The 22,145-nt window shown below is 44.4% G+C and overlaps 1 protein-coding gene across 4 annotated transcripts in view; it reads left to right on the forward strand.

Moving 5' to 3' along the window:
* Positions 1-16,600, forward strand: part of PHKG1 (phosphorylase kinase catalytic subunit gamma 1) — a 79,155-nt gene extending 62,555 nt beyond the window's left edge. For all 4 annotated transcript variants that reach the window (XM_069089533.1, XM_069089535.1, XM_069089534.1 and 1 more), the window contains 9 exons: positions 4,282-4,400; positions 5,054-5,229; positions 5,926-5,980; positions 8,598-8,663; positions 9,254-9,417; positions 9,708-9,798; positions 10,347-10,500; positions 12,083-12,208; positions 13,242-16,600. In XM_069089533.1, the coding sequence (XP_068945634.1) occupies positions 4,318-4,400; positions 5,054-5,229; positions 5,926-5,980; positions 8,598-8,663; positions 9,254-9,417; positions 9,708-9,798; positions 10,347-10,500; positions 12,083-12,208; positions 13,242-13,490 (1,164 nt within the window). In that variant the 5' untranslated portion in view covers positions 4,282-4,317 and the 3' untranslated portion in view covers positions 13,491-16,600. The remainder of the gene's footprint in view (positions 1-4,281; positions 4,401-5,053; positions 5,230-5,925; positions 5,981-8,597; positions 8,664-9,253; positions 9,418-9,707; positions 9,799-10,346; positions 10,501-12,082; positions 12,209-13,241) is intronic.
* Positions 16,601-22,145: the final 5,545 nt, after the last annotated feature.

The following is a 22,145-nucleotide window of genomic DNA, read 5'->3' on the forward strand; positions in this document are numbered from 1 at the left end:
GGGTAGATGCAGGGCATGAGCTTTAGTTTGTGGGGGTTAAGGGGGCAGGGCAGGAAGGGAGAAGTCACTTTTCTGAGACCCAAGTCTGGTCACTTCATTAACTTGACAAAAAGGTCACCTGCCTGAGACCCAAGCTGCCAGGGACATTGGGTCAGAGGCCATAAGGCCACCAGCCACCAATCAGCAAACATTTACTGAGAACCTGAGAGCCATTCCCTAAACTGAGGATGCCCTCCCCTCCCCTCCATTCCTGCCTGTGCCCTCCCTCTGCCTATGGGACATCCCACACAGACACCCTCGAGGGGCCATCTTGGAGACCTCCAGGAGCCTTTCCAGATCTTCCCTCTGCAGCCCCCCCCACTCAGTTCCTGGGATTGTTGATTTAGCTGGCGGGGGGGGGGGGAGTCCTTGGAAAGGCATCCAGTCTGACCCTTTCATTATGTCTAGGAGAAGGCTGAATGAGGGGCTGGTAGGGGAGTCCTAGCCTTGCTGCCCTGCTCAACTCAAGGCCATGAACCCGACTCAGCCCCTTCCCCAGTTGGATGTGAGCCCTCCTCCCCTGTCATCCCCATGCACACACTCACACACACAGGCACTCCCATGCAGAGGACTCTGTGACTCTCCTGGGCCCTTAGCTCATTCTGTTCCTCTTCCTTGAGTTATCTGTACAGGGGGGCTACATCCTCACTTCTTGTTCAGTTGTTTTCATTCATATCTGATGCTTTTTGACCCCGTTTGGGGTTTTCTTGGCAGAGATACTGGAGTGGTTTGGCCATTTCCTTCTCCGGATCATTTTACAGATGAGGAAACTGAGGTAAACAGTGTGAAGTGCTTTGTCCAGGTTCACACAGCTAGTATGTTTCTGAATTTGACCTCTAATCTGGGCTCTGAGCCCAGCCCTCTATCTACTGCACCACCTAGCTGCCCATGGATCAATAAGACGGTAGTATCGTGATGGGAGCGTCTTGTAGGAGACAGTCAGACTTGGAGCTCTGAGCTCGGAGAGACTACACCTGCATTCGATATCTATTCTACCCTCGTCCTCTTTACCTGTCCTGGTCTCAGCACCTCATGTCTAAAATGACAGGGTCAGACAGGTGACTTCAGGTCCTTTCCTTCTCCAGACCTATGACCCCATCTATAGAATGTCCCAAAGTCTCAGTGCATTTTGAAGCTGTTAAAGTTTATGAAGCTAAAAACTGCACTAAGACTTTTGAGATATCCTGTACACACACACACACACACACACACACACACACACACACACACACACCGATAGCTATATCCATGTCTGTCTCTATGACTGGTACCCATGTCTATAATCTATGCCTATATTTATATCAATATCACTGTATCTCCATCCATTTCTTATTCCCATCTATATCTGTTACCTGTGTCTATAATTTGGGATGGTGCCTCCCGTACAGTGAAACACCTGTTTTGGCAGGAGATGAAGATGTCCGTGGCTTTCTGCTTTCTCCTTGGCAGCCATGGGGTCCACGAGGCCCATGACACTGCTGTTAGAACTTTACACATTGTCCCACCAGGGACAAAATGGTCATTAGGACAACAGCAATGCCAAAGCCTGTGTAACCCAATATTACTCAAGGGCCCCTTCATCGTTTCTTGGTTTCATCATATTTGGCAGATTTCTCTGGGCAGCAGGTCAGATACACTGGGGCTAAGGACATGGAGGAGCACTCTCGTGGGCATTGCCCTTTCCTGTAGGCTTAGTAACACCAGTGGAAGCAGGGGTGATACTCTGGTCAACAGCATACCCATCACTCCATGACTTGTTTCCTACTTAGCAATAAAACATGTTCTGTAGTTATGAGTCCCCCTTACAATGTCAAAGCTGTCATGAGTGACCTTGGATTGGTGGGGCCAAGCAACTGGTAGGGCAGAAGGGACCACTGATCATCCTACGGGAATTATGGTCCACTCCAGGCACATAGGGGAATTTGAAGCAGGGACAGAGATTGTGACATGGTTAGCTGTCTTTCAAGTGAACCCCAGACTTTTCCAAGGTGGTAGAGGCACCAGTGGAGTCTATCCCATTCCTGGTACCACCAGCTCTCTGTTTAACATTGGTGGGCTCACACTCCTGGAAGAGAGCAGTCACCTCACAGTCATTACCAGCTTTCTATTTTCAGCCTTGGTGGTTACCCTTGACTCATCATGGGTGGGATCATTTTAAACCATGCAACTGAGATCAGTGAAGTTATAACTGATGGCCACAATGTCTACCCTGTCTGAGGCATATGTTGCCTTGGTCACTAGGTGCCCCAAACAGCCACCTCCATTGATTCTGTCTCTGGGATGCGGCTGCAGCAGCAGACCCTGGAACCACGCTTAGAAGAAGAGCTGAAGATGCCCAAAATGGTTTTTGATCTGAAACCATCTTTCACCTAGCTGCCCTCCAAGGCTGATCAGTTACTTTTGCCTAAAGCATAACACATCAGTATTTCTTGGATTCATTATTTCCTCAGTGTCAGTCATTCTGCCATCAAAATAGAGCTTTTGGCTTTAATATTCATTTAGCCGCCTAGTGGCACAGTGGATAGAGCACTAAGCCTGGAGTCAGGCAGATTCCTCTTCATGAAGACACTTATTAGCTGTGTGACCCTGGGCAAGTCACTTGACCCTGTTTGCTTCACTTTCTTCATCCCCAAAATGAACTGGAGAAGGAAATGGCAAACCACTCCAGTATCTCTGCCAAGAAAACCCTGAATGGGGTCACAAAGGGTTGGCCATGACTGAAATGATTAAACAACAAAACTCTTTGGCCAATGTGGGGACTAGTATCTTTGAACTGAGTTAGGCTGGTCCTTAGCAGTTAGGCTGACTATATAGTTCTATAGAAAAGTCTATAGAATTTTGAGTATGGGGTACCATATTTTAGGGAGGATATTGATAAGCTGGAGAATATCCACATAGGAGCAGCTGAGATAGTCAAGAGATTTAGGGTTATGCAGTATGAGGATTAGTTCAAATCTGAGTGAATGTTTAGCCTGTAGAGGAGAAGACTGGGGGAGGAGGGAGGGAAGGTGCATGTTCTGTCTTGAGGGTCTTAAAGGGATCTCACTTGGAAAAGGAACTGGTCTTGTCCTGCTTGACCCCAGATAGCAGAACCAAGATCAGGGAGTGGAAGTAGAGAAGAGGAATGTTCTAGCTTCCTAGTAGTTAAGGCCCTCTGGGAGTGGAAGGGATTGCTTTTTAGGGAGGTCAAGGCACTGTCCCAGCCATTGCCTTGAGTTGCTAGGACAAGGCAGGGCTTACTTCTTTAGCAGTTCATCCAAAGGGTGATAGTGGGCAACGGGAGTCTAAGGGGTTATTTGAGAATTCTATGTATTTCCATGTCTGTCTGTGAAGTCCTGGGACTGGCATCTTAGTATTTTGTGTAGGGGTGAAATAAAGGTTGCCCCCTATATGATATGTCTGTTCAGGTATTTGGGACCCTGTTGCTCACATTTAGAGAAACCTAGACCTAGGCTATAGACTTTCTTGGAGTCCTTCAGCCTGGGCAATAATGCAAAGAGGGAAACTGATCCTTTTGGGGTTAAGATGGATCCAGGTACCTGTGAGCTCTGTGAACCTTAGACCACACACCACACTTTGTATTTGCATATATTTTGAATTGACTTACACAGCAATGTCTTTTTTCCACAGTGGAATGGAAGTTCCCTGAGGGCAGGGATCCTTTCTGGTTTTGTCTTAGCATACTCAGCACCTGGCACACAGCAAACACTTAATAAAAGCTTGTTGATGAATGGATTGCCCCTGTTAAAATTTAAATACCATTGGGAAGGATAACGCATTAATCCATTAAGGGGCTTTAACACTTTAGTGCTAGGAGTTCTTAACCTTTGGTCTTGCATACTTTGAAAAAATAAGTATTTTGATAACTTGATATAATTGGCTTCCTTTGTAATTTGATGCATCCTATTTTGCGTGTTTTAAAACATTGTTCAGAGAAGGGGTGCATAAGCTTCACTAGACTGCTAAAAGGGGCCAAGACACCCATAAAAGGTGAAGAACTCTTGCCTTGGTGTGAATTGTCAATTCCTTCCCAAGGGGACAGCCAACTGGAATGGAAGAAGAGGGAAAAAATATGATGGTTCTTTCTTGAAATGGTGGGGGTGGGGTGGTGCCAGCTACCCAGGACTGAAAGGGGAGGTGAGAGGGCACCAGAGTCAGACTTGGCTAACTTCACAACTTTGCCTATGGGAACCCTCCATCTATGGTCCTTTCCCCCAAAGCCTTAATCTCTTCCTTCTCCAGTAAGCACAATTGGCACCAACTTTTGAAGAATAGACCATGACCAGGGATGAAGGGCTGCCAGACTCAAATGCTGCCCAGGTGTTCTATGAGAAGTATGAACCCAAGGAGATCCTGGGCAGGTAAGATCCCCTACCCTAAATTTCCTCAAGACCTTGGGTCTTTCCATGGGTTATGTCTCTCTGAATCCATTCACCTTTTCCTTTTCCCTCTTTGGAACCTTTCAAACTGGGGATCTGAACCTCATGTACCAGGACAAGCAAAGTGGATAACAGCCAGTCCAGATATTCCCATCCCTTCAAAAGTTAGGGTTACTCTGTCTCTGCCCACTTGAACCCAATCTTAGATAGGGAAAAGGGGTTGGTTTCTGGTCCCAAAACATAGCTTAATGGAGAGACTTGAATTGCAAATTAGGAGACCTAGATTCATGGTATCTTAAGAAGAACCGTAACTTTGGAGTCAAAGAACCTGGAGTCAAAACCTCCCTCTGATGCTTCCTACCTGTGTGACCCTGGGCAAGTATTTTTACCTCCCTAAGATGCAGTTTCCTCCTCTTTAAAATGAGAGGGTGGGACTAGCTAGTAGTGAGGTTCCTTTCAGTTCTAGACATGATTCTAGTCCCAACTCTGCTGTGGGCCCTTGGATGAAAGATTGACCCTCTCTGGAGTTCTCTTTTCTCACCTGTTAAGTATCTTCTCCCTTTGGTGGGATCTGACACAGTCCTTAAAATTGTTGGAGATGCCCGCCCCCTCCCCAAATAAGCCTCTTTCCCCAGGGGCGTGAGTAGCGTGGTGAGACGCTGTATCCACAAGCCAACCAGCAAGGAATATGCGGTGAAGATTATTGATATCACTGCTGGCAGCCTAAGCCCTGAAGAAATTCGGGAGCTGCGGGATGCCACGCTCAAGGAGATTGACATCTTGCGCAAGGTCTCCGGGCACCCTAACGTCAGTGAGTCCCCCCTCCCTCAGCTAACATCCTCTAACCAGGGAGAGGGAGAGTTTGGGGGTGGGGTGGGGCAAGAGCTGGGGTGCTGGGGGATGAGGAGGTGGGATGGGTGACATGAAAGGGGGACCAGAGATAGTCTAGAGCTGTGCCCCCAAGAGAGAGAATTGGGACAATGTGAAATACCTTTTAATTTTTGCCTGAAATATCCAGGTAATTGTATCATTTCCCCACTTTTCATTTCCTGGATAGACCCATCCAAGTTATCTTTCTGAGATCTGAGAACCCTAAATAAGGAACACTCACCTAGGAGAGAAGGGTTAACCTAGCCTTCTCCCATCTTAGCCTTCTCTCTCAGTCAGGCATGAAGACTCATCCTTCCCAGTTTTCCCCAAACCCTCTTCCCTATTTTTCAAGCACATAGGCAGGGCTGGGGAGTGTGGAAGCAGGTGGAAGGATGAAGTTAGGCAAAGCTGTTGGCCAGCTGTTTGGAAAGCACAAAGGGACAGCTATGGGTACCTTTGCCTGCAACCCCCTCTCACCTCCCAATTCAAGTCTAGTCAGATCCTGCACTAAAGCTCCCTTTACTACCACCCTTCCATAACTGACCTTTCCAGGGCCCTCACTCCAGTCCCCCTCCTTGCATCCTTCCCCCAAACATCTTCTCCACAGTCTGAAGTTAGCTGGTCATTTCCATTACAGTCCAGCTGAAGGACACTTATGAAACCAACACTTTCTTCTTCCTGGTGTTTGACCTGTGAGTACCTAGCCCCCATAGCCAGCCATTCTCCCAGGCAGGGGTGGGGGTGGGGTCTCAGAGTTAGTCATTCCTGATTTTTACTGGAGGAATCCAGTCTCCAAGACCCTTCCAGTTCTATGCCATGATGCAGGTAGATGAACCTTGAGTATGGGCTCTCAAAATACATCTTCTCATCCTGGCTTGTCCCCTTAGCAGTAAGTCATTCTGTCTCTAGAAACCCAGTTTCCTCTTCTGTAAAATGGGAATGATAATAGTGGTACTGTTGACTTTACAACAAGAAAATTAACACTCTAACACTATAAAAATAGGAACTCTAATTGTGGCTCACCCAGGGACATCTCATCCATTTTTAGCCTCCCAAGATTCAGAGCTGGAAAGTACCTTAGAGATCAGAGGATGATAGAGATCATCTAGTCCAAGCTTCTCATTTTACAGTGCAGGAAACTGAGGCTGAGAGAAGGGCAGTTATGCACTGAAGCTTCTGAACAGCATAGTTCAGACAGACAAGACCAATCTCATGGAGTAGAATGGTCTCTGGTCCAGATGTCTGAAGACTCACCAAACTATGTGATCCGTGGGCTCACTCCATCTCACTTTTCTCAGCTGTAAAACAAAGGACTAGATGCTATTTGGTCTACTTTAGCTCTAAATCAAGGCTTCTTTGAGCATGTGAACAGAAGATTTCCAGGAAAGGGGGACTTCTCAGTTCCTCCCATCATACTGGTGATTCTTCACCATCTGGAAATTCTTCTTCAAAGAGACTAGTACAGGTTTGTCTTGATTTAGGAAAACCCAGTATGGGAAAACATGTATTTCCAGAAACACTAAGTTATGATTTACATCTAAATTTTGCAAAAAAAAATTCACCATAAGAGTCCCAGCCCTTTCCCAGGAGGCAGCACAAAGCAAGGCATGTCTTTATAATTCTTGGGTCGTATCCGTAAAATGCCTCTCCCCCAATCAATCATCTTCAGCATTTGCCTCTTATGTCTACGTGACCCTGACCAAGTAGCAGGTACTTGGGCAAGTCACTGATCTCTGGGTCTCATTTCCCCCATCTGTAAAATAGGGATATTGATATCTTTATATCTACCTCTCAGGGTTGTGGCTTGTCCCATTAGCAGCAAGTCACTATGTCTTACTTCAGTTTCCTTTTCTGTAAAATGGGAACTGTAATAGTTGTATTGTTGACTTCAAGCAAGATAATTAACACTCTAAGCACTCTAACCACTCAAAGCATCAAGGCACTTGGAAAAATTTAAGGTATAATGAAATTTGTGATTATAAGCTTTATTGTTAATAGTATTATCAATTCTATGAGGGTCCCAATACTTTCTGAGATTTCCAACTTCCCAGATCCCTGACCCTGACTTTTTGATAACTGACCATCTCCTCCTTTGTTGCAACAAGAGTCCCTGTCCCTTTCTTGGGGTGCTAAAGGTGGGATAAGAAGAAGGGAATTAGGGCTGAGATTATAACCAGAGGAGCCGCATGACTGAGGATGGTGGTGATGGAGATAATAACCCAGAGAAAATGAGGCGGGCATGTTCACTTGTGCATTTTTTTTTAATCCAGGGAGAAACTCCTGGGTTTCTCTGGCTAGGATTAGCTGCAGCTGTCCTTAGCATCACAGCTGCTGAGTAGGCAGCAAGGGAAGAAGGAAAGGGGGAGGAAATGGCAGTTGGAATATCTCTGACCTTCAGCAAGAGTTGTTGAAATGGCTATTTTTATAAGCCCCACCCAGACATGACCAGGGTTGGAGTGGGAGGACAGGATAAGGGTAAGGAAAAGAAAAAAATTAAATGTGGCATCAAACCCCAAAGCCCTTCCTTGTTGTCTGAGAAGGTGCTGATGCCTAGCACCTTCCTGAAAAGGAGCCCCCAGGGCAGGAGTCTGGCTCACACGCTCCAAGTTCTCAACTCTGAGCATCTTGTCCCCCTTGACCCCCACACAGATTAAACCAGGCCACCGGTGAGATAAATGTAAACTGAGGCACACTGTTGCCCATCAGCCTCTGCCATCACACTACAATCATGGTCTCTAGGCTTCCCTCCAAATTCTGAGATTCTGTGGCCCAAAGTCTTCCTGGGTTTTTCCCATCTCACTGTCCTTCCCTCTCATTTCTTCCCTCTCTTTTATGTTTCCTGCCGCTTCAACCTTTCTCCCTCAGTAAAGTCAGTCAGTCAGTCAGTCAGTCAAAAAACATCTTGTAGGCACTTATTATGCTTTAGGCACCTGGGATTAAAACAAACAAACAAACAAAAATTCCCTGTCCTCAAAGAGTTCACCTTCTAATGGGAAATAAAACTTAAAAACAGTTAAGTACAAACAACGTATATTCAGGACTAATTGCAGATACTCTCTGGGGGAAAGTGTTAGCATTAAGGGGGATGGAGAAAGGCTTCTTCTTTTCCCTTTTTCCAAAGCCTGAGCCTTGCACCCATGTTGAATAACAGCTTCTCCCTTTTTTCCTGGGACTTTATGCTAATTGGTTGCTATGGAGATAGAGGGACACAAGGGAGAGCCTTGAGTGGGATCGGGCAGAAATGGGGTAGGAGTGTCTTGTGCATTAATCCAGTCCCTCTTCTCCCCTCCCTCCAACACCTGTCTGTAGGATGAAGAAAGGCGAGCTCTTTGACTACCTCACTGAGAAGGTCACCTTGAGTGAGAAAGAAACCAGGTGAGGAGAGTTGGTCACTAGATACTTTTTACCTCCATTCCCTGCCCTGGGAGGCATTATTATCATCATAAGATTTCTATGAGTGATTCAGTGCTTTCTGAGGTTTCCAAATCCCAAGTCATATGACTGTGTGATGCCTCCGATAACTGCTCCTCTCCTCTTTGGCTGCAACAAGAGTCCCTCTGTCTTTTCTTGGGGTGTCGAAGTAGAAGGGAATCAGGACTGGGATTCTGATCAGATGAGCTACATGGTTTGGGTGGTGGTGGTAGTGGTAATGGCCAGATGGTCTCCCACACTCTAGGTACAAGGGTCACTGATTTAGGGGAATATGCTGGGCAAGGTTAGGATCTGTCTCTCTGTACAAGATGCATGCCTGGAAGAGAGAGTGTGGAGTCTTGGTTCTTCCTTACGGGATGGTTCTAAGAGCTACAGCCCTTCTTGGGAGGCTGCCAGACGCTTGGGTCCTGGTTCAGAAGCTCATGGACCAACCTCAATGCAGAGGACTAGTTGAAGCTCAGGGTGCAGGGTGTCTGAAGAGCTGCTCTCCTCCCCTCACCTTTCCTTCTTCCTCCCCTCCCCCTTCCCACCAGGAAGATCATGAGGGCCCTGCTGGAGGTGATCTGTTACCTGCACCAGCTGGGCATTGTGCACCGAGACCTGAAGCCAGAAAACATCCTCCTAGATGATGATATGAATATCAAACTCACGGACTTTGGATTCTCCTGCCAGCTGGACCCTGGAGAGAAGCTTCGAGGTGGGGCAGCCAGGACCTTCTCCTAATCTCCAGCTTGTTTCCTGCCTCATGGCCACCTGACTTGTCCTTCGTGTCCTCCATGCTCTTCTCTCCTGGAGAGCTGACTGATGACTGGGTCTTGGCGGCCTCTCGCTCCAACTGCACCATTTCTGTAGATTTTTCTCTTCCTTCTCTTCCTCCTCTTCTCTTCTCCCCTTTCTCCTCCTCCTTCTCTCTGCCCTTCTCCTTTCCTCTCTCTCCCAGTCTGAGCCTCTTCCTTAATGTCCCCCTTCTCTTTATATTCCTGCCAGAGGTATGTGGGACTCCCAGCTACCTGGCCCCTGAAATCCTGGAGTGCTCCATGAATGATAGCCACCCTGGTTATGGGAAGGAAGTGGACATGTGAGTTGAAGGCTGGGAAAAGGGGAGGGGTCAGTAGTGAAGAGTGGTCACCAATCAGGGGGTAGAAAAGGACAGTGATTAATTTGTGAGGTTTGGGGGATTGGAAGGAGCAGAGATTCAGGGAAAAAATTAAGAACAGTAATGAAGAGATGAAAAGAATGCAGAATTCAAGTCAATGCAAGGAGCAATGACCGGTCTTGACTTCACAGAATTGACGATGAAACATGCCTCCCTCCTCTTATTAGAGGAGTGGGGGGCTACAGGTATAGAGTGAAGCGTAAACTGCCAGACATGGCCAATATGTCCTCTTGGTTTGTTTAACTTTACTTCTATATTACAAGGGAGGATCTTTTAGTGTTAGTAGTGGTGCTGGTGTCAGTGCATGTGTGTGCCATCTGCATGTCTGTGTGCATGTCTGTGACTGGGAAGTGAAACAAATGTAAGTAAAATACATTTTATACATTTTAAAAGAAACATTGAGCTATACCCTGAGTGTTGGTGTCTGGAGGTCTCCCTGCATGATCTCTGGCCCTCCCTTCTCTTCCCAGGTGGAGCACGGGTGTAATTATGTACACCCTCCTGGCTGGCTCACCCCCCTTCTGGCACCGCAAGCAGATGCTGATGTTGAGAATGATCATGAGTGGCAACTACCAGTTTGGCTCCCCAGAGTGGGATGATCGATCAGACACCGTAAAGGACCTTGTGAGTGCTAGACTCTCCCTTCTAGGTTGGAGCTGGGGAGGGGAGATGAGGCAAGGGAGGTAGTGTGGGGCCGTGGAAGGAATATTGGACGGGAAGTCAGGAAATGTGGGTTCTAGTCCTAGTGGTATGGTTACTTAGATGTGTGACCTTGGGCTAGTCATTCCTGTGCCTCAGCATCCTCCTCTGTCAAATGAGGGGATGGACTAGATAATCTCTAAGGGCCCATCTGACTCTGACACTCTGTAAATCTCTTCTGTCATTTAAAGCTGTCTATATCTACCTATCTATTTCTCTAAGTATCTATGTATACGCCTACCCTCCCACCCCCCCATATATATATTTCTCTTGTAGAACTATCTGTATCTGTATGTCTATCTCTTGCCTGTCTGTGTTTTTCTTCAACTTCTCTTTCTAGACCAAATTAGCATTTTTCCTCAAGCTCTCTTGTCTAGATCACTGGCTATTCCCCACAGATGGATGCATCAAGCCCTCCCACTCCCCCACCCCATCTCTCACCTCTGCACCTTTTTTTGGAGCCTTCTACCCTCCTCCCTCTTGGAATTCCCAGCTTCCTGCTGTCAACCTCAACTAGACATGACTCCCACACCTACATATTGACTTTAAAAAACCCCAACTTCACATTATCTATGTCTGATTCTATTTTACGTATTTTGATAAGCATTTCCCAATCCTATTTTGGTCTGAGTGGACCTTCACTCAGTGTTGCTGGGGCCCTTACACATGCTTCATCCCTCTGGTCTAGAGAGGGCCTTTCTATGACCTTCCCAGGGATAGTGCTCTCCTCTCCTAAATCACCCCATAATTAGTTTTACAGAATCATGGATTGAGACATCAAAGGAACCTTAGAAACCATCTAGTGCCACCCCTACATTTTACAGATGAGGACAATGAGGCTTAGACAGTGGCATGATTTTCAAAGGGTTGTCAGAGAAGGACTATCTGTTACATCTTCCAAAGAATCTTGAATTCTTTGGATGGACAGACAGATGGATGGATGAATGAATCGACGGACAGATGGTAACACAGGTGACAGCAACAGGATTCGAAACTTGGCCCTGTGGCTCAAAAAGCTGCATTCTTCCCACTGTACCAGATGTCACTGCTTCCTATATGTTTTACACTGACTTATCTGTATGTACATTGTATCACCGCAGCCGAATCTGTGCTGCATGAGGGCAGAGGCTGTTTTTGGTTTTTGTCTTTATTATCCTAGAATAGTGCTTTGTGGATGGTTGGCACTTAATGTTCATGGAATGAATGAGTGGAAAAAGGAAAGAAAGAAAGAAGGAAGGAAGGAAGGAAGGAAGGGAGGAATGAAGGGATCGTTCTATTCTGGCTAGGCCTGGGGTCTCAGGAGTCCCTGACAATGAAACCATGGATGGGTAGGATTGTACCCTGAGATAGAGAACTGGGAATAGAGGAGGCAAAGAGTCAGTAGGGTCCTCTGTTGTCCCAATGCTAAATTCCCTCTATAGTACAGCCATTGTATTGTGGCCTGGGACAAGAGGGTGGCCAGAGAGCCCCTGCAGTGCTGCTGAGGGCACCCTCTGGTTCTTCCCAGATCTCCCAACTCCTGGTCCTGAGCCCACAGAAACGGTACACAGCTGAGGAAGCCCTGGCTCACCCCTTTTTCCAGCAATATGTGGTCGAGGAAGTCCGCCACTTCAGCCCCAGGGGCAAGTTCAAGGTAGAGGTCTTTTGGCTCCCACTCCCTCAATCATCCTTGCTCTCACTCATTCGTCCATTCTGGGCCTCCACCATCTCACATCTCAGTTTAACCCGAGTCTTTCTGGCCTCAGAGGGGACCCCAGAAACCAGCTGACAGGCCCTCTTTGTCCCATCAGATAATGATCATGCCTTGAGGGTCTGCTGTGGGTGAGGATTCCCTTGTATCTAAGTCAGGTTGGAAGGGGGTAAACCTGACATACTAGGAACCCCCCCCCCCACCTTCCCAAATCCAAAGGGGTTCAATCGGCTACTTGTTCTACTGAAAAAGGGGGCCAGATAATGGAGAAGGGAGACTCACTCAGATTCAGGCCGGACCAAGTAGTTTTTGAGATCCTTTCTGATTCTTGAGAATTTTATCATTTACTATAATGTGTGACCATAAGTAAGCAATTTACCTTCTCTTACCTCAGTTTTGTAGTTTTCTCATATTGAAAATGGGCGTAAAATACTCATATTCTCTACTTCACTGGGTTATTGGTGGGAAAATACTTTGTAAACCTTATAGCAACATAGGAATGTGGATGGGTAACAGGGATTGGACCCTGTAATTTTCCAGGCATGGGGAATTCCTCCAGCAGTGCAGGCAAGTACTTTATTATCTTAGAGAGAGACCTGGACAGCCTGAGATATTAAGTGACTTGTCCAGAGTCATACAGCCAGAGGGTCAGAGGCAGACCCTTGAATACAGATCCTTGTGGCTCTTGGGAGAGGCTATCTGGTGCTATTTTTGCCTTTCAGGGGATCATAGATTTACAGCTGGAAAGGACCTTAAGGGTCATTTAGGCTGGCCCACTCGTTTTGCCGAATAACTGAGGCACAGAGAGGTTAAAGTACTTGTCCGTGGTCACATGGCAGTTGAGGAGCTTATCAGAATTCAGGGCCTCTGAACTCTCCAATCCATTGCTTCACTGGGGTAGGGAGGTTCCCCCAAGGAAGGGGCGAGGGGGCTACCCCCAGGGTCCCCGTCGTTCTCTCCTTCCTTCCTTCTGCAGGTGATCGCTTTGACTGTACTCGCCTCCGTCCGAGTCTACTACCAGTACAGGCGCATGAAGCCGGTGACCCGAGAGATCGTCCTCCGAGATCCCTACGCGCTCCGGCCGTTGAGGAAGCTCATCGATGCCTGTGCCTTCCGAATCTATGGACACTGGGTGAAGAAAGGCCAGCAACAGAACCGGGCCGCGCTCTTCGAGAACACTCCCAAGGCTGTACTCCTCTCCCTGGCTGATGAGGAAGGCTTCTGAGTGTGGGGAGCCCAAACCTCAGCACTGCCCGCTCTGACTGGGTGCCTTTGGCTGAGTTACCTGCCTCCTCTGGGCCCCGAGAGCTCCCTGACCTCCCCAGGGATGTGGAGGATCGGGGGAGAGCCCAAGAAGGCAACCCTAGGGAAGTGGTTCCATTTGTTTAGAGATGAGCCCTCTGGCTGAGGGGCAAAAGGGGCACCCCCAGGTGCCTCTTGTGCTGGCTCTAACTCCCTCCCTGTTGGGTCTCTGGCATTCCCCTGGCTATTAATTAGGGGCACAATCTGAAGGACCCAGCTGGAGGGAATGGGAAAGGGGGAAGTCAAGTTGGAGGTCGGGGACTCTGCCTTTCTGCTCAGGCATCTCTGGGTGATGCTCCCTGAGGAGCCTGGGCCCCTCAGCTTCTGGCCACCTCCATTCTCCTTAGTTCTGCCAGATAGCATACAGTAGTAGGAAATGCCCTGGATTAGGGGTCTGGAAAGCCAGCTTCTAGTCTCGATTCTGCAACTGATCAGTTGTGTGTCCCACACCCAGTCACTGCACCACTCTGAACCTCAGCTTTCCTCCACAGTCAAATGGGGGGCTTCACAAGACAAGAGCTTCCCAATCTGGGTTCCACAGAGCTCAGGGGTCAGACACAATGACCCTACGGATTCCATGAGAAGATTGAAATGCAAGTGCTAGTTCCCTCTCTAAAATATGACACAGAGAGCTAAAATGTGAAATTTATGCCTTAAATATAAATTACATATTACAAATATTAGTTGTTTTTTTTTGGTACAAAGAAACTTCATTTAACCATTTTTTTTCCTAAAGTTTTCTTTACACCCCTCCCTCCTTTATTCTCAGGGACTATTCCAGGATGTCAGATCTGGTTACCTCCACATACTGGAATATTATTTTTGGGTATCTGACAATGAATTTCAAGGCTCAAATGAGTAGTTTGTAGCTAAATGAGTTGGAGAAATGATGCATTCTATGGTCTCCAAGGTTCATCCTATTTTCAACAGTTTGTGATTCTTGGCTATGAACTTTGTAGCTCTTTATTCAATAGACAGATGGGTGTGTTTGCTGTACCTGTGTTCAGTGCTGGGGCTTGGCTTCCTTGAGTTGGTGGTGGCCCCAGTTCTATAGGCCTGGATCATTCTTCAGCCAAAGTACTCTTGCCACAGTGGAACTGAGTGGGAAATGGTGGTGAGATGACATATGGGATTTCAAAGGGGAGAAGAGCTGTTTGTGTGTGGGGTACAGCCAGGAAAGAGTTGACTTAGCTCCATATGTCCTTTGGAGAGGAGGCTTTCTTAACTAAGGCAGCATCCTGGTTTGAAGTCCTAGTAGACCACAGGCTAGGGTGGTTTCTCACCTTTGTCTCTTGGCCACTGCTCACAGCTTCTCAGGTAGATAGACTGGCTGACATGAGGGTAGAGCCCCAAGTTGTCCAAGGCAGTCTAGAGTAGCGCCTATCCTGTCATTTGAGAGTGAGTAGAGAACAGTCAATGGGTCAGAACCAGGGACAGCACTCCCACTCAAACCCTTGGTGTCCAAGTACTTTAAGGCTGAGGGATGGAGTCAGGAAGGAAAACTCCTGTGTAGGAGATTGTCTTCATGGAGCTTTCTTTGTTTATCCTCATCTTGAAACTTATCCTGGAGTCACAGTAGTTTTGACAACGATTTTGACAAGTTGTGCACCCTTGGGCAAGCCTCTTCCTTTCTGAGAGCCTCCGTTTCCTCTTTTGTGAAATGGTGACAGTGGACTGGATAATCTACGTTTTCTTCCAGCTTGAACATTCTAAGGTTCACATGTATCAGAACCAGGGTTTATAGTCAGTAATGGAACAGATCAGACTAGAGATGATTCTGGTGTAGACCCTCATCACTTCATGCCTACACCATGGCAATAGACTACCTGTTGGTCTCTTTGCCTCATGTCACTTGCCACTCCAGTCTTTCTTCCACTTAGCTGTCAAATTGATTTTCCTAAAGCCCTAGTCTGACAATGTCATCTCCTAGTCAGTAAAAATCAATGGCTTCCTATTGCCTTTAGGATCAAATGTAAACTCTATTTGGCATCTAAAGCCCTTTCTAACCTGCTTCCTTCTACCTTTCTAGACTTCTTACATTTGACATTCTCCTCCCTCCATATACAGTATTTGTGATGCAGTGACACTGGCCTCTTTGCTGCTCCTCTCTCATGAGACTCCATCTCCCCCAACTCTGAACATTTTCTGGCTATCTCCCATGCCTAGAACTTTCTCCATCTTCATCCCCACCTCCCTGGTTTCCTTCAAGTCTCAGCTAACCATTTCTGGTACCCAAGAGTGCAAGTGCCTTCCCTCTGCCGATTATCTGCAATTTGCCCTCTATGTGGTATCCCAAAAGTCTTTTTTTAATTTTAAGCTTTAATAGCTTAAGACCAAGTTAAGGTTTTTGGGACACCCTATATATAAAACACCTTGTTTTTATTTGCTGGTTTGCATGTTGGTTTCCAAATTAAACTGTGAGCTCCTTGACAGCAGGGACTGACTTTTGACTTTCTTTGTTATTTACACCACTTAACACACAGTAGGCACTTAATAAATATTAGTTGATTTACTGGGGGAGACCTGGGTTTGAATCTTACTTCCAACACTTACTAGCAGTATGGTCATGGGTAAAAGTCCCTCATTGTTCTGCATCTTGTTTCCTTCTAAAAGGGGAATTATAATGGTCCCTGTAATTCCTTCCCTCCCAGGGGTGGTGTGAGGCTTACAGGAGGCCATCTGGTTCAGTGGTTCTCTAAGTGCAGTCCTCTGATTCTTGAGGTATTTGATGTCAAAACTATCTTCCTAATAATTCTAAGATATTATTTTCCTATTAAAATACTCCTCCCCTTTCTAACTGCAAATTGGTGAAAGGCCAGATTTTTTTTCATATACTTCAATCAAAACCACATATCACAATTTCTTGCAATCACAGCAAGACTGAATGCAGAGGCACATAAGAGAATCTAGCTGTCTTCTATTAAGCCAGACATTAAAGAGATTTGAAAAGAAGAGTAAAAGAATGTCACTCTTGTCACTAATTTTTTTTGGAAAATACAATTATTTTCATTAAAATGTTATGTTAACATGGAATGGATTCATCATTATTTTAAAATGAATTAATAAATATTTTAAACACTTGCAATTTTAATTTCTAATCTGGTGAGATCAGTAGATATAATCCACAAAACCCAAAGCTCTTAGGGGTCCTCAATAAGTTTTAGGAGTGGAAAGAGATCCCCAAACCCCAAACTGTTGATCTATTTGAACTCTCTCATAGTAGAGATGAGAGAACCAGGACTCAGAAAATTTTAGTGACTTGCCCACCGTCATCCAGGTAAAAAACACCAGAGGCAGCATTTGAACTCAGGTCCTGACTTTATACTGAACCAGTTCTAGAGTCAATGTTCTTCCCATTCAACCAAGCTATTGATGGATGCTAGCTACTCTTCAGACGTCAAAACAATATATAAATGCCCACTGTTCTTAGTCTGCCTACATCTAGGGGAGGTTTCAGAGAGAAGAAAACTACTCAGCTGCTGCATTTTAAAGGCATCTGGCTACTTGTGTATCATTGTAGGCCCTCATCAGGGAGACTCTCCAGGCAGGATGATAAAACCCTTTAAATGACTGAAAGCCTTCGCCAGTCTGCCAAACAATATTTCATGGCCCCTGGAGGCAGCTCTGTGCCTTCATGAAGGCCGTGTTTACTCAAAGTAAATGTCTCATAAATAATCGAGTGGATTCTTGAATATTTCAGCATGATTGTTTCTAGCATGGGTTCTGAGAGCCTTCATGTGAGTCACAGCTTCCAGCCACACCTGGCCTGCTGAGCTCCCAAGCCTGGAGAGAAGATCACACGTCTAGCTTGACACATCTTCCTCTCTATTCTTGGGCATAAGTTTCTCCCACACATCTAAAGATTCTAGAATTGAGAACTGCAAAAGATTAGAGATCTAAAAGGGTCATTTGGCCCAGGGCTTCTTAAACTTTTCCCACTGGAGACATCTTTTTGCATTTCAGCATCGTTTGTCGGTGTTGTGCAAAGTGCACATACTGTGTGTTCAGAATCAATGCTGCAGTGAAATTATGCAATGCAACATGGGTGTGTGCTGTCAGAAGTATCTCAGCTTCATTATGCATTTGATTTTTTTTTATTTTAGGGACTTTTAAAAATTATTTTTTAATTTTTAATTTAATTTTAAATTAATTTTTGATTGTTGCATGTTCAGAAACCTTTTACTGTTGCCAGATTTGGTGAGACCCACCATTTAAGAAGCACTGGGACCCCCCCCCCCATTTTACAAATGAGGAAACTGAGACCAAGGTGATTTGAACCCAGGTCCCCTGGGTCAAAATTCACTATCCTTTCCTTTATACCAATTAATAAAGGCAGGAGTTACAAAAAGGAACATTTGGGCTCGATAACAGGAGAAAAAACATCCAATTTCCTAATAATCAGAGTTTTCTGAAAGTGGAATAAACTTCTTTAGAAGGTGGTGATTTCCATCTCTTTAAATGTCAAGCAGAAACTGACCAATCACTTTTCTAGAGGGGTCCCTTTTGAGTATGACTAGATGGCCACTTTAGCCATAATTATAAAATTCTGTGATCTTTTGATTCTATAAGTATTTGACACGCGTCTGGAACCCACACCTCTTTCCTCTGAGATTACCTTTTATTTACACTGTCTATATTTTGTAAGCCCATAACTATTTGCACATATTTCTCTCCCCGATTAGGATGTGAGCTCTTCAAAGACAAGTACAATTTTTTTTTTTTGCTTTCCTTTCTACACTCAGTCTTTGGTACATAGTAAATGCTTATTGATTGATTGTTATTCTCTGCCTTGAAATCCAAGATTCTTGTCATTACATCATATTGGTATTGGAAGAAGCCTGGCTGATAATGGGTGGACCTTTTTAATCCTCTGGAAGTAGGAGATCCTCAAGAGAGTTGATGAAAACATAGCATCTTAGTAGTTCTTGATATCTTAGGGCAGTCAAGCTTTCAGTCTCCCCATAATGCTTGTAGTTGTTGGGCTAACAGCAGAAGTGTAATTCTCTAGGGCTCCAATGGACTTCAATTTATTTCCCAGTTGAAAATGAGAGGTACCATAGGGTAGGAAAAAGAACACTCAATTTAGATTCAAATTCTGGCTCCTCTATATATTACCCATATGACCTTAGGAAAGTCACTGCTTTTCCCTGGGCCTCAATTTCCTCATCTGTAAAATGGGAATAATAATGAAAGCACTCAGAAAGGACTAGTAGATTCTGAAAGTTGTTCAGTGCTGAAGCTAGTGTGAGAATCTCACTAGACTTGTTCACTCTTAAATTTCTTCCCCTTGAGCACTTGACAGATGGTAGAGAAGATGCTGTCTTTCATTGACATGGATAAGTCAATCAGTCAATCTACAAGCATTTATTAAGTGCCAAATATATTCCAGATAGTATTGTGGGTTCTGGAGATATGTAGACAAAAGTGAAACCATCCCTGTCCTCACAGAGCTTGCATTCTATCAGACTAAATAATATATAAGTAGATACTGTGGTATGTGAATTGCTTGGGACAAAGTAGAATAATCATATGTTGACAGATTGGTAAAGCATTTATTAGCCTGTACCAGGCTTGGGCTAAGCACTGAGGACATGAATATACAAATAAAGTAAGCAAGACAATCCTGGCTCTCGAGAAGCTTATATTTTAATGGGGGAAGCTAACGTATAAAAGAAAAAAAAACTCAGTAGTATCACAATAAGTCTTACATTGTTAAGAAACTTTTATTGCTGCACTTAATTTTTTGCATGATTTGGAGGGAAGGAAAGAAGAATTTATTAATTTATTAAAGAACCTACAGTGCCAGGCATCTTGCAAATATCCTCTCATTTAATCCTCACAATAAATTTGAGAGGTAGATGCTATTATTGTCTTCAATTTACAGTGGAGGAAATGAGATGAAATAGCTTTTCCAGTGTTTCAGAGGTCAGATTCAGACTCCAGTCTTCTTGACTCCAGGCCCAGCACTCCATCCACTGAACCACCTAGCTGATTATTGAGTACACAAGATTGTTTGGCACATTCTTATTTCTTCATCATAAAACCACACTTTTTTTTTATCACACTGGACATTATGCATGCCTTTGATGAACAATCCATTTTCCCCCAAGTCTAACACTAATTATAACCCATAGATTTTCAATAAAATTTAAATCAAGTCATTAAAGTACATTGCTGTCCATCTCTTGGATAAATTTTTAACCTTTTATTATGTGTTACTTGGTACAAGGTTGTGTTGCAATGCTCCATCTCTGTTTAAGAAATTCCTGTACTTAATTCCAGGGCAATTCTGCTTTTCAAAATAATGGTATATTTATCAGAGCTCATCATTCTTTCAGTGGAAAAAAAGACTTCTATGCCCATTGGCAGTAAAAAACAACAAAAAATCCCAATAAAACCCCCAAACCCCAAAAAACCCAAGGCCATTTTTGGGTTGGATATTTTACAGTCTGATGAAGATCTTACCTGGACTGCTCTTAAGAATGGTTTTGAGATAATTTTAAATAATAAAAAAAGAATTTTATCAGTAAAAAAGATTTTTTTCCAATATTGAGTGCTCTGGTCTTTGTATTATATTGCCTATGACAAGTCCTTTTCTTCATATTAGAAGTTAGAAGGAGTTTTTAAGAAATGGTGTTCTCTATGTTCTTCTAGCTTCAAGAAGCCTGGGCAGTACGATAGAGGACTAAATCACAGACTGTCCAGCTCCCAGTGCCTTTTTTTGTGGGTTTTTTGAGGATTATTGCGTTGTTGTTCAGAAATAGTTTGTTTTTGATTTTAGAATGCCCTTTCCTTTGTACTTTGGTGAGACTGATGGTTTCATCAAGAGCCTGAATGATCCTTGACTTTCACATACCAAGAGCTGCAGAAATGCATTCAGAAGTCACTCAAATGTTCTCCTTACAGACAACACATTTTACACGTTTCCTTGGAGCAATATCTAAGTAGAAAGAGTGCTGGTCTTAGAGTTAGGAAGAATTTTAACTGAATTAAAATTCTGTCTCAGATACTTGGGCCTCAGTTTCCTCATGTATAAAATGAAAGGCTTAGACTGGATGGCCTTTAAGGTAACATAACTCCAAATCTATGACAGTTAAAAACACAATAAAAGAGCAATGAAACACATGGATATGAAACCAAATATGGCAAGTGACAGAGAACTAACTAAAAGTGGGGAAACCAGCTCAACCTAGTTTGATCTGGTCAAGGCCAGGCTTTCTGAGTCAGTCTATTATCAGTAGAAGCACATACCCATGACCATTGCTGTCACAAAATGAAGCCATTTCTAACTTATTACTCATTCCAAGTAATCTGCACGCCACTATAAACTTATACAAAATGATAACAACAACAGCTAGCAATAACAATAGCTGTGGAAAGATGGGTCACTCACTGACTATAAGGAGGGTCTAATTTAAGCATAATGGGGGATTGGCCAATGACAGTCTAGTCCCTATAAGCAGTTGCTCACTCCAATACATGACCTTCAGAGTACGTTCAAGTATGCTGTGACTGGTTCCTGCTCACTTACTGCTTGGTAAGGAAAAGGTTTCTTCTAATGGCTACAGTTAGAGCTGAACTTATAAAGACTCCCATAGGGGTGATTCAACTCCTTTTCCTTCCCTGGTGCTGAGCAAGGAGGTTGAGTTGCTGTAGGCCTCTGGGTGAAGGATGGTCATGACAACATGTTCACAAGACCCTTCTTGTCTGAGAAGAGCCAATACTAGTAGCCTACTCTTCCCAATTGGGTCAATAAGAAGCCATGAGTACATAACCCCAGTGTTGCATCTGTCTTTGTTGTGTCTTTTCTTTTCTGCCTTAAATGAAGGAGTATTAGTCATGGGGTAGACTAGGCCATGACCTCATGAGCTTCCAAAGGTCAAGAGGTCCACCAGAGGTTTGGGAGCTGGAATCCATGACAGAATTAGCAGGCAGCCCAGCCCAATCTACCAGTATAGGACTACAACTCAGTAGTAGATTGACCTTGCAGCAAATACATCTGCTTCTATAAGTAAAGGAGTAGTTTTATTGATCAGTTATATTGTGAATTCTTTTTTTTTGCATGATAATTTTATTATATATTAAGAAGAATACCAAGTTATACATAATAGATTTGCAGTTTCATGTGGAAGCATCATTTCGATTACACTATGTTATGGAAATGTTTGCTTTATTCTATAAATTAAAATAAAATATATTTACAGATTTTATAAACTATAAATTTTATAGTACTTATTTTGAAATATAATATATTTTAAAAATTAAGACATCCATCCAAAATAAATTTGTTTTATGTGATTTTTTCCCCTGAAGGCATTATATAAGCAGATTTCTTCAGCTTTCCATAGCTTAAGGGCACTGATTGGCAAGGTGATATGTAGATATGGCAGAGAGAGAGAGAGAGAGAGAGAGAGAGAGAGAGAGAGAGAGAGAGATGTTTCTGAGGGCAGACACAGAGGCAACAACATTTACCTAAATGTCATTCAGTCCAAACTCCTCATTTTAAATATGGAGAAACTAAAACTCAGAGACTTACACAACCGCTGAGAGGCATCACTTAGTGCTGGGAGGAGCACTG

The sequence above is a fragment of the Petaurus breviceps genome, unplaced genomic scaffold (genome assembly GCF_028583685.1).
Source record: "Petaurus breviceps papuanus isolate PSGF00001 unplaced genomic scaffold, PetGlider_PUasm1.0 186, whole genome shotgun sequence".
NCBI classification, from domain to species: domain Eukaryota; kingdom Metazoa; phylum Chordata; class Mammalia; order Diprotodontia; family Petauridae; genus Petaurus; species Petaurus breviceps.